Source organism: Bos indicus x Bos taurus, chromosome 5 (genome assembly GCF_003369695.1).
Source record: "Bos indicus x Bos taurus breed Angus x Brahman F1 hybrid chromosome 5, Bos_hybrid_MaternalHap_v2.0, whole genome shotgun sequence".
Lineage (NCBI taxonomy): Eukaryota > Metazoa > Chordata > Mammalia > Artiodactyla > Bovidae > Bos > Bos indicus x Bos taurus.
Window position 1 is genome coordinate 39,857,482 of NC_040080.1, and position 13,047 is coordinate 39,870,528.

Below are 13,047 nucleotides of genomic sequence, written 5' to 3' on the forward strand. Positions count from 1 at the left end.
ATCACTTTGAGTCTTCTTTTAGCAGTAGTTACCTGCTGTCTTTTATCCCACCAACACAAAAGAGCTGGTAACCAATTTCAGGAATCAAACTCTCATTTATGGTTCTATTACTGTTCTTACAGTGAAGAGTGAAAGTGTTAGTCGCTCAGTCATGTCCAACTCTTTGCAACCCCATGGACTGAGGCCTGCCAGGCTTCTCTGTCCATGGAATTCTCTAGGCAAGAATACTAGAGTGGGTTGCCATTTCCTTCTCCAGGGGATCTTCCTGACCCAGGGACTGAACCCAGGTCTCTGGCATTGCAGGCAGATACTTTGCCATCCGAGCCATCAGGAAAGCCCATTCTTAGAGTAATTACTTTCAATTTAACAAGGAAAATTTGAGTTGTTTCAATGAACTGGGTGCTGTCAAGCATAAAGTGATAAAAGAAGAATCAAGGAGTTTACAAACCAGAGGGTAGAATTTAAGTGCAGAATTTTAAAACAGACATGAATTTTTGGAGTCGGTGTTTCTCTAAGTAAGGTATTGGACCATCAGACCTATCTATGGAGATGGTTAAGAAATACAACTCTTGGTTACATACCAAACTTACTGAGTCAAGATCTCTGGGGGTGGAGTAAGGGCATTGTGGGGAGAGAACAAATTAGCCAAGATGACATGTTCAGGCCCTCTCACCCCACATTTTATAATGACTATGTAACAGCTGAGATCATTTATAACACTGTACATGTGCCACACAAGGCACTCGCTTGGTCATGAGGTACTTTGTGCTCTAGGCATTTATGAGCTCCACCTCGAATGTGGCAGCTTCCCTGGTGGCTCAGACAGTAAAGAATCTGCCTGCAATGTGGGAGACCCAGGTTTGGTTCCTGGATCGGGAAGATCCCTGGAGAAGGAAATGACAATCCACTTCAATGTTCTTGCTTGGAGAATTCCATGGACAGAGGAGCCTTGTGGGCCACGGTCTACAGGGTCCCAAAGAGTTGGAGATGACTGAGCGACTAACACTTCACTTCATTTCACTAGAACACGGTGGTGTTACTGCTGCATCACTGCTGTGTCTGTTGTGTTGGGTCAGCCACGGGAGGAGAGAATGTAGTATGTCTACTGCTACGGCTGCAGCATCCGCCAGGAGAGAATAAATGTGTCTGCAGTTTCTCTGGCTCCTCGAGTCTTCTTCCAGCCTCTTAACTTGCACCTTGCCTATCCTGGGTTCAGTGAACAGTTTAAACAGTGAGACAGTTGGTGCTGTGGGCAGGATCAGAAACAGAGGCATCATTTTTAATTGGCCCCTAGAATTTTCTTTTGCCTATACAGTTTGAAAACCACTGATCTCTTGTAACTGCCCTGGGCTGTTGAGAGGGAAATGAGTCATACACAGTTGTTCATCAGTTATTTGTGTTAACAATGCAACTAAGGAAGTTCTCAGCTTGGGATCAGTTAAAATCAACTTTGAAACCTGATGTGAAATGCAAACTCCTGGGCAGGGCCCAGTAATTTCTTACTTTGTGAGCATGGTATGGGGTCCAGGAATTTTTTAAGATGCATATCTACTGATTTCAGTGCAGTTCACTTGGGGATAACATTCTGAAAAGCACTGACCTGTTGCATGGCAGTTGGCTGCAGTCTCTAGCACTCTAGGCTTTGCAAACATTTAATGAGTATTATTTTGTTAGAAGCTATAGCCATATGCTGAGATTTCAGATTAAAAGTTCTTTTACCATCTGAGCCACCAGGGAAGCCCATTCCTGACTATGGCAAGTCATATTATCAGTTCAGTTCAGTAGCTAAGTCGGGTCCAACCAGCCCCATGGACTGCAGCATGGCAGGCTTCCTGTCCATCAGCAACTCCTGGATAGAGTCGGTGATGCCATCCAACCATCTCATCCTATGTCGAGCCCTTCTCCACCTGCCTTCAATCTTGCCCAGCATCAAGGCTTTTCCAGTGAGTCAACTCTTTGCATCAGGTGGCCAAAGTTTTGGAGTTTCAGCTTCAGCATTAGTACTTCCAAAGAACATTCAGGACTGATTTCTTTTAAGATGGACTGGTTGGATCTCCTTGCTGTCCAAAGGACTCTCAAGAGTATTCTCTAGCACCACAGTTCCAGGGCATCAGTTATTTAGCGCTCAACTTTCCTTATAGTCCAACTCTCACATCCATACGTGACTACTGGAAAAACCGTAGCTTTCAGTAGAAGAACCTTTGTTGGCAAAGTCGAGTCTCTGATTTTGAATATGCTGTCTAGGTTGGTCATAGCTTTTCTTCCAAGAAGCAAGTGTCTTTTAATTTCATGGCTGCAGTCACCATTTGCAGTGATTTTGGAGCCCACAAAAATAAAGTCTGTCACTGTTTCCACTGTTTCCCTATCTATCTGCCATGAAGTGATGGGACTGGATGCCATGATCTTCGTTTTCTGAATGTTGAGCTTTAAGATAACATTTTCATTCTCTTCTTTCAGTTTCATTAAGAGGCTATTTAGTTCTTCTTCACTTTCTGCATATCTGAGGTTTTTGATATTTTTCCCAGCAATCTTGATTCCAGTTTGTGCTTCATCCAGCCCAGCGTTTCTCATGATGTACTCTGCATATAAGTTAAATAAGCAGGGTGACAATATACAGCTTTGATGTACTCCTTCCCTGATTTGGAACCAGTTGTTGTTCCATGTCCAGTTCTAACTGTTGCTTCTTGACCTACATTCATGTTTCTCAGGAGGCAGGTAAGGTGGATGGTATTCCCATCTCTTGAAGAATTTTCCACAGTTTGCTGAGATCCACACAGTCAAAGGCTTTGGCATAGTCAGTAAAGCAGTAGATATTTTTCTGGAACTCTCTCACTTTTTTGATGGTCCAGTGGATGTTGGCAATTTGATATCTGGTTCCTCTGCCTTTTCTAAATCCAGCTTGTACATCTGGAAGTTCACAGTTCACATACTGCTGAAGCCTGGCTTGGAGAATTTTGAACATTACTTTGCTAGCATGTGAGATGAGTGCAATTGTGCGGTGGTTTGAGCATTCTTTGGCATTGTCTTTCTTTGGGATCGGAATGAAAACTGACCTTTTCCAGTCCTGTGGCCACTGCTGAGTTTTCCAAATTTGATAGCATATTGAGTGCAGCACTTTCACAGCATCATCTTTCAGGATTTGAAATAGCTCAACTGGAATTCCATCACCTCCACTAATTTTGTTCATAGTGATGCTTCCTAAGGCCCACTTGACTTCACATTCCAGGATATCTGGCTCTAGGTGAGTGATCACATCATCATGATTATCTGGGTCATGAAGATCTTTTTTTGTACAGTTCTTCTGTGTATTCTTTCCACCTCTTTTTAATATCTTCTGCTTCTGTTAGGTCCATACCATTTCTGTCCTTTATTGTGCTCATCTTTGCATGAAAAGTTCCCTTGGTATCTCTGACTTTCTTGAAGAGATCTCTAGTCTTCCCCATTCTATTGTTTTCCTCTATTTCTTTGCATTGATCACTGAGGAAGGCTTTCTTATCTCTCTTTGTTATTCTTTGGAACTCTGCATTCAAATGGGTATATCTTTACTTTTTTCCTTTGCCTTTCACTTCTTTTCATAGCTGTTTGTAAAGCCTCCTCAGACAACCATTTTGCCTTTCTTTTCCTTGGGAATGGTCTTGCTCACTGCCTCCTGTAGAATGTAACGAACCTCTATCCGTAGTTCTTCAGGCACTCTATCAGATCTAATCCCTTGAATCTCTTTGTCGCTTTCACTGTATAATCATAAGGGATTTGATTTAGGTCCTACCAGCGTTTTCTAGTGGTCTTCCCTAATTTCTTCAATTTAAGTTTGCATTTGGCAATAAGGAGTTCATGATCTGAGCCATAGTCAGTTCCCGGTCTTGGTTTTGCTGACTGTACAGAGCTTTTCCATCTTTGACTTCAAAGAAAATAATCAATCTGATTTCAGTATTGACCATCTAGTAAAGGTTATATTATCAGGCCTGGCTAATATAGTAAAATAGGACCCTAATTATTACTGTGGCTTCAGTTGATGCAGCCAATTTGTGATTTATATCAATGGATTGTAATCAATACCACCTCAATCAGAATACTTAAATTTCTTTTTAAATTACATTATGTTCATTCAGATATCCCCTCTTATTTGAAAATATAAATCCATAAATAGGATGTTGATTGGGACTTTATTTCAAAAGTCCTTTATTTCAAAAGGACTTTATTTGGGAGAAATAGTAATTATCTCCTAAAACAGTAATGCTGTAAATGTATCTTTGTGCTGTTCAACATTGTACAGGTGGTCTGAAAGTATAGTAAAATTTAATAATATCCTCTGACTTTTAAAGTCTCAAAAACCTGGGACTTTCCTGGTGGTCCAGTGGTTAAGAATCTGCCTTCCAATGCAGGGGATTGGGTTATATCCCTGGTTGGGGATTAAGATCCCACAACTGTGGGGCAATGAGAGCCCAAGTGCAACACCTAGGGAAGCCCCTCCATTCCACAACCAGAGAAAGCCTGCATACCCTAACAAAGACCCAGCACAGCCAAAGAAAATTTAAAAAATATAATCATAAAAGCCAAAGGCAACAGAAAATGTTTGCATGGCAGCTTGCATCATCTGTGACCAGCCCCATTGCTAAAAAAGTAGACACTGAGGTCATCTTCCATGTCTTGCTCTCAAGCAGCCAAAAGTCTTCACAGGACAAAGTCAGACTCAACAGAACCTCAAATAAATTTCTTATGAATGAAATCTATCGTGACTCAGAAAGAGCCTCCTATAAATTCAGTTGTTTAAAAAGGAGGATAACTGTATAAATGTGGCATAAACTTATCCAAAAAAATCCAACCTGTGTCTGTTGTATAATTAACATGAACTACAAAAGAAAATTGTGATACTGGAGAGGACTCTTGAGAGTCCCTTGGACAGGAAGGAGATCAAATTAGTCAATCCTAAAGGAAATCAACCTTGATTATCCACTGAAAGGACTGTTGCTAAAACTGAAGGTCCAATACTTTGACCACCTGATGCAAAGAGCCAACTCATCAGAAAAGACCCTGATGCTGGGAAAGATTGAGAACAGGAGGAGACGGGGACAGCAGAGGATGAGATGGTTAGATAGCATCACGGACTCATTGGACATGAATTTAAGCAAACTCCAGGTGATAGTGGAAGAGAGAGGAGGCTGGCATGCTGTGGTCCATGGGGTTGCAAAGAGTCAGACATGACTTAATGACTCAACAACAACAACAACACAAAGGAAAATGTTCGACTGTGAAAGCAAATATTAACATCCTTATGATCCATTATGGCTTCCCTGGTGGCTCAGATGGTAAAGCGTCTGCCTGCAACGCGGGAGACCCAAGTTCGATCCCTGGGTTGGAAAGATCCCCTGGAGAAGGAAATGGCAATCCACTCCAGTATCCTTGCCTGGAAAATCTCATGGATGGATGAGCCTGGTAGGCTACAGTCCATGTGGTCGCAAAGAGTCGGACACAACTGAGCGACTTCACTTTTATGACTGGAGAGCTGTTAAATGTCTTTCAAAAGAATTTAAATGACCTTTGTTGAGAATGTCCCTGAGATGCTTTATCAATCTTAGATGTCAAAAAAGCATTGAAGAGTGGCCTAACTTTTGAATTATTTTCAGGATTATAGTAACACAATATTAAAAAGGCTGGTCCTACAGTGCAGGAAAATAGTAGCTTGGGGACAGATGTATATTATCCTGCCAGGTCAGTATGTGGATTTAATTCCCTTCCCTAGTTGGCTTCATTAAATTTCCAGGATGTCCTCTGAACATGGTCTTACCTGATACAAACGAGACACGATTTCTGTAAATACCTGAAATCAGCTTCTTATTACCCAGCAGAGAAGCCTGGGGTAAATCTCTAGCAGGAAGGAGAAGCCTTCTGCTAAGGATCAAGGAACAGATGAAAACATTCTTTTGGAGTTAAAAGGGAAAGGAGGATTGTTTGTCTCTACTATATTAGTATTAAACCACATCCTAATTTTCTCTGCTCTTAACCTTTCTAAACGTTTAACCTTACTTTTCTTGCCCTTACTTTTCACAAACCAAACTATTACTACAATAAAGTTTTATTTTATCAAAGTAGATTGGAACCAAGATGGTTTCATTAAAATTGTTATTTTCCAAGAAAATGGAAAATACCAATTCAACCTGAGAACTTCTATGTGGAAGGGAAAATAGAGGCTGTGTTTTACCTGAATAATTGTAATAAAAGCTATATCTGCCAGTACTCTTTCCTTTTCCCTTTATAAATAAATTAGAATATTAAAAAATCAATTAAAATCTGATAAAAAGTACACGAGCTCATGTAATCCTCTTACTAGACAATAACTGCCATTTATATATTAAAATGAGATTATATAAAAAATTTATTTGTTTTACCCATTACAAATTTGCTTAATTTGTTTTTTTCCTAATTATCTTTGTGCTTCTAAGTCCTCTTGTTAATCTGATGCAATTAACCAAGTTGTTTTGAACCTGCACTTATGAGACCTTCTTAAAGGCTGGTGATTTTGCTGGTAATTTGTCAAGGTATATAAAGGCTGGTGAGTTTGCCCTGAAAACAGTATCTCCCAGGCAGAAATGGAAATAATCACCATGTTTAAACACAAAGCTGTCTTGGAAGGGAAGAGAGGATGGTGCAAGATATGGATGACTTATTACCACTGCTTCACCCAGGAAAAGTTCAAAATACACTCCTTACTGGTCACTGGAACTTTTTCCGAATGTTTATCAAAATAAGAGGAGCAAGAATTATTCTAAGTTGACCTTGAATTGCAGATGACCTTGAAATATAGCAGATGGCTGTCATATTATTACAACTAATAACCAGTTTTTGTGAATTAAAATGAAATAAATCAGTGAAAATAAGAACATTACTGGTGATGATGATCTTTGATGATTTATATGTTTTAGCTGTTTGAAAAAGTCAAAGAAGTTTGTCCAAATGTGCATGAGAAGATCCGAGCTATTTCTGCAGACCTCAATCAGAATGACTTTGCCATCAGCAAGGAGGACATGAAGGAGCTTCTTTCCCACACAAACATCATCTTCCACTGTGCCGCTACCGTGCGCTTTGATGACCACCTCAGGTACAGTCCCAGGCCCCTTTCATGACTTGTATTACACGTGTGTGTGCACACATATGTGTATGTTTCTTCATTATTTCTATTTTGAAAAAAGAGATATTCTCAATGAAAACAAAGGAGTAAATCTTTTCCAGAATCTTACCATCCACAGATAACCATTTAATATTGTGAAGACCATCCATTTCAACTTTTCTTTATGCATCTGTAATAAAATAGCCTTATGTTCAATTTCTCCAAAAAATGGAATGATGTTTTTTTTGCAACCTGTTCAGTTTTATTTTTAGATATCTTTCATTGTCAACTGATAATTTATTATAATTTGTAGTGACTACATGGCATCCCATTGTACATGTATATAATACACTCAAGCAGTTCTGTACTGAGGGACATTGCTTAGATGTTTCACTGTTATAAACAGCTCTGCAATGAACATCTGTGTATATACATTTTTTCCCTTCAGGTAAATTCCCAAAAGTAGAATTATTAGACACATGCCAGATATGTCCAGGTTATGAACAGTTTATATTTTGACATATAATGCTAAGTTGCTTTTCAAAAAGGTGGTATGAATTTACACTGTTCTTGGACATATGAGTGCTCATTTCAGTACCATATTACAATTCTTTAATTCTTTTTATCATTGTCAATATGAAAATGGAAATAGTATTGCAAATTTTGGTTTTTATTTCTTTGATAATCAGAAAGGTTGAGAATGTTTAAATGCTGATTGACAGTTTATTCTTTTGTGAAATGCTTGTTTGTGTTCTTCACCTATTTTTCTCCTGAAACAATTTTTTTTTGGTCTATTTTAAGACTTCTTGGAAGATTTAGCATATTAACTCTTCATCTTTTATAAGGCTCAAAATATTTTAACAGTTTATCGTTTGTCCTCAGCTCTGTTTTTATTATTTACAGTTTTTCATTATTTCTTCTAGTATTTTAATTGTTTTATGTTTACATTTAAATCTGACTCATTTAAAATTTACTTACCTCTAAAGAATAATAGGAAAATTCTATAAAAATAAGAGTGATGTGTATGTGTTGTACAGTATATTTTTTTAATATTAACAGATGGTTATTTTTTAAACAACATATATTAAATGATTTATTTTCATTTTTTGTTTAAAATAAAATAGTATATTAAATGCCTATTTCTGAATCCTTTTTTTAAAAATCCCATTAATTAGACTTTCTTTTCCAGTACCACAATATTTTAATGACTACTATTCTTATTTTATTAAGCAAGTATACACACATTTTTCTCTTCTTAAAGAATTTTCCTGACTTTTCTCACCTCTTGATTAAACTTAGAATAAATCTGCCAAGTTTGTTTAAGGGTTGTGAGTTTGATTGAGATTACCTTGACCATGTAGATTGATTTAGAAAAATAGCATGATTTAGACATTGACTTTTCCTACCTAAGAACAATGTATATCTTCATTCAATTTTTCTCTTATGATCCTTAATGAAGTTTCATAATTTTCTTATATAGAGCCTACTTATTAATTTGATATCTTTTAAATGTTCTTTTTTGAATATGTGCTGTTCTTCCATTGTAGATTCTAATTTTTGTTTCTATACAGGAAAGCTAGCGATTTTTTCATGTAACTTTTAGAAGTGAACACCAGTTCACCCCAGTTTTTTCCAGCTGCTTCTGTTTTTTCTCAGATATACAGTTATATAATCTGATAGTGATTTTGTGGTTGGCTTTGCAGTGATGGTATTTATTATTTTCCTCTCTAATTATAAGGCTGGAACTTCAGAGCAGTGTTAAGCAGTAGTGATTGTGAGCATTTTTCTTAACTCTGACTGTAAAACCAGTACTCCTTACTTTTCACCATTAAGTATACACAGGCTATCAAATTGAAGTATATGTATTTTTAAATAATTTTCTTCTTATTTTAGTGAAATTATAAAAATTGAACTGGAAATGGGTATTGAATGTCATTTAAAAATTTTTCTATATATATATATTTATACATGATCACATATTTTTTTTCTTTTTTTGAGTTAGAGTAATAGGTTTCCTAATTTTGTATTAAACATATATTTCTAGAAAAAGAATTACTTCAATGTCATCATATCCATATGTTTATGCAGCTTTGTGTTCTATTAGGTAAAATTTAGAGTTTTAACATCATTTTTTTAACTGAAGTATAGTTGATTTACAATGTTGTTTTAATTTCTGCTGTAGAGCAAAATGATTCAGTTGTATATATACACACATATATACATGTATACATTCTTTTTTATATGCTTTTCCATTATGGTTTATCATAAGATACTGAATATAGTTCCCTGTGCTTTACTTTAGAAACTTGTAATTTATCCATCCTATAAATAATAGTCAGCATCTGCTAATCCCAAACTCCCAATTCATCCCTTCCCCACCTCTCTCCCCCTTGGCAACTTCATCTGTTCTCTATTGACATCAATTTTTATATCTGACCTATACCTTTGCAATAGAAACATATTTATCACTCTATATTCACTGTTGCTCTCCTCTAGTTTATTTGAATTTTCTAACTTAAGGTAGATGCCTAATTTATGTTTTTTATTCTTTTAATGGCTGCTTAAGAAGTCCCTTTATAAATTCAGAGGATTGTGATTTTCTTTCCTTCCAGTTGATTTAGAATCAGATGACTTCTCAACATGTATCACAGAATTTATATGCACAAAAGACATCATCAACATATAACATATTCCAAGTATCATATAACTGTGTGGCCATGACCCACACTTTTCCTCCTGGTCCTTCGATGCAGCCACAAAAATCGGATGGATATGCCAGTTACTGAAGTAGGTGCAGCTCCAGCAAAATGGGATGTGACTTGCCTCACTGTATTTCCTTTTGCCTAACCTTCTCCAGACATGCTGTGCAGCTTAATGTCACTGCCACCCAGCAGCTTTTGCTCATGGCCAGTCAGATGCCGAAGCTGGAAGCCTTCATACACATTTCTACTGCCTTTTCAAATTGTAACCTGAAGCACATTGACGAAGTCGTCTATCCATGTCCTGTGGAGCCAAAAAAAATCATTGACTCCATGGAGTAAGTAACATGGGTTACACGGTGGGTGGGGGTGAAGGGAGATGGACTTTCGTTCATTTACAAAGTAAGACAGTGAGATACCCTGGGAGCAGAATGCTTTGAAAAGGTGCCAGCTTCAGCTCCCTGTCCTTGCTATTCTCTGTCCCCAGTGGGGAGTAGAGTGCTTCTTGATGGAGGAGAATTGGGATAGAAAAGCTGTATTAGGTTGCTTAGAATTCCATGAGGTACTTGAGAATACTTTATGGAGGTGGTTTCTCACTTCTTAGTGAACTAAGTTTTGCTACTAGATTTTTTTCAAGGGAAGTATCAGGGCTTCCCAGGTGTCACTAGTACAGGAGACACAAGAGGTGTGGATTTGATCCCTGGGTCAGGAAGATCACCTGGAGGAGGGCATGACAATCCACTCCAGTATTCTTGCTTGGAGAATCTCATGGACATAGGAACCTGGTGGGCTACAGTGCATAGGATTGCAAAAGAGTCAGACACAACTAAAGCGACTTAGCATGCACCCAAGGGAGGTTTGCATACATAGCATGTAAACGTCCAGAAGAAAGGCTTTATCATTAGACTGCAAAGGTTCTGCAACTTACTAGCTCTGTGACCTTGAGCAAATCTTTGGCCTCTCTGAGCCTTAATTCTTTCATGTGTGAAATGAGGCTAATAATAGTGCCTGTCTTTATAGCTGTGATGATAATGTGAGTTATACAAAGCAGTTACTACAGTGCTTAATAGCAGTTAATCAAAAAATTGATAAAGAAGAACTAATAGGGAAGAGAAATTTCTTCCAAATCTGGCAGAAAGTGTCAGTTTCTTGATCTGTTCAGCTGAGAGACACTTCCCTTATGATCCTATTATGCAGGAGAGACAGAAGTCTAGCATTTTTCTCTTTGGCCAACTAACAGGAACTATTTTCTTTTTAGGACATCACCCTGATCTCAAAATAAGTATGTTTTTCTGTTCTGCCTCTTCATTCTTGTGTTCTATTTACCAAATTTGCCTTATTTTGTTTGCTTTTTAAAAGACTCTGCATAAAACATATTATAGCAGAGAAAATATACTCTCACAGTGGATCTGTCAGATTTTAATTTTTTATAATACTGTATTTCTATTTTAGATATACACTTTAGCTTTAGCTAAATCAAGAGTTTATTCCCTTCAGGGCAAACATTTTTATCTCATACAGCTCTGAGAACAGATATTTTTACCTGTCATTTTAAAATAACCAGGACGAAAGAAAAATGAAAGTCACTTAAAGGAGACAGAGGTTGCTTAAAGTTGCTAATAAATCATGATTTGCTTAACTGGTGCAAAGGAACCTTTCAGAGTCCAGAATTTCTCAGGATAGTTGGAGAAAAGACACTGTGATGCCAAAGTCAGTGCAGGAAAGTCGAGGTCTAAAGCCTTGACATGTTTTCAGGATGGAAATGATTTGTATGCTGTTTAGCCATCCTCTTACAGCTTTGTCTTTTGGTAAATGTGGTGTTTATGGATGTGATAAGCCCAGGAAATAGGAAATGGCAACCCACTCCAGTATTCCTGCCTGGAAAATTCCATGAACAGAGGAGCCTGGCAGGCTACTTACTGTCCATAAGATTGCAAAAGAGTCAGACCCAACTGAGAAAATGAGCACACAGAAGCCCAGGAAAGGAGCAGACTTCTCCCTGTCCTTTGATTTTTCTGAGAGGTCACCAGAGAAAAAGGTAGGAAATGGAGATTCAGTTCACCCAGAGATTCCATACCACTTTCTCCCTCCCACACTGTGTCCAGATGCTCAAACCCTCCCACACCCCATTTCAAAGAATAAGCTCTCCTCCCAGAGGAAGAGTTGATTTATTAACAGGCATTCTCCACTCCCCAGCATATGTCAACTGGTAAAGGCAGGTATCGGCTATATGATTGATGATCAAACTGTAATGGACATTTAATACAAAATTTATGTCTGTCTGTCATGTACTGCTCTCCAAGGAGAACAATTATTTTAAAACATACACATATGTGGCCAAACAGAACTAGGAGAACAATTATATTTTGTCTCAACAAAATGCATTTCAATGCAGTTAAGGAGCTAACGCTGTCTTTTTTTAAACAAAGAGAACATCATTACCACAGTTTATTAATTTAAATTTTTATCTTCAGAACCACCTGTCCAGCACCATCCCTCTCAGTCTTACATGTGTGCCGCAGTCACACAAAGTACTCTCTCTCATACGTCTCTGCCTTGGCTTAGGTTGTTCTGTCTCTAGAAGCTACATCTACCTCTGCTTCCTCTGGTAAGTTCTTATCCAGACATCAAAGCTTTCCTCTGGGAGCACATGGATTCAGGTGGCCATTCCCGTGCTCCCAGAGCACCCTGTGCTCATCCTCATCATGACATTTAGCACAGGTCATTCCAAATGTCTGATTATTTGTCTATATCTCCAGTGGCCAATGAGATTCTCAAAGGAGAAGACTGTCTCTTGTTCCTTCTTGTTCTTCAATGCCAGCACAAAGTAGGAACTCAAATATTGCTGAATGAATGAAAAGTTTTTGATGGAACTGGATGATCTTTGTTCATACCACTCTGGCTAAGATGTGTTCTTGCTTGTTTGTTTAGACAAAGCAGGAATAGAATTCCATAGCAAGCTGGTATTTGAGAGTGTGAAGTCTTACATATAAAATACATATATGCCCTCATCTTATCTGTGTTTTGGATTGCTCTTTTTTTCTTCTTAAACTTGGAATAAAACCTATGTGTTAAGTTTGGAATAATGCTTTGAATAAATCCCAGCAGCCCCTCACCAACTAGACCATTGTTCATGACTGTTTCAACAATTCCTGTATCAGATAGAATTTTCTGAAGTTTTAAAATGACAGCATTAAAGTTATTCTGAATAAATACTACTGCACCTAAATCCAGGTTTAGTTG

General features: G+C 37.8%; 1 protein-coding gene across 3 annotated transcripts in view; it reads left to right on the top strand.

Annotated features, from left to right (window-relative positions):
* The window catches only part of FAR2 (fatty acyl-CoA reductase 2), a 176,058-nt gene that overhangs the window by 131,065 nt on the left and 31,946 nt on the right, over positions 1-13,047 (top strand). For all 3 annotated transcript variants that reach the window (XM_027541626.1, XM_027541624.1, XM_027541625.1), the window contains exons 3-4: positions 6,921-7,096; positions 9,963-10,142. In XM_027541626.1, coding sequence (XP_027397427.1) covers positions 6,921-7,096; positions 9,963-10,142 — 356 coding nt within the window. The remainder of the gene's footprint in view (positions 1-6,920; positions 7,097-9,962; positions 10,143-13,047) is intronic.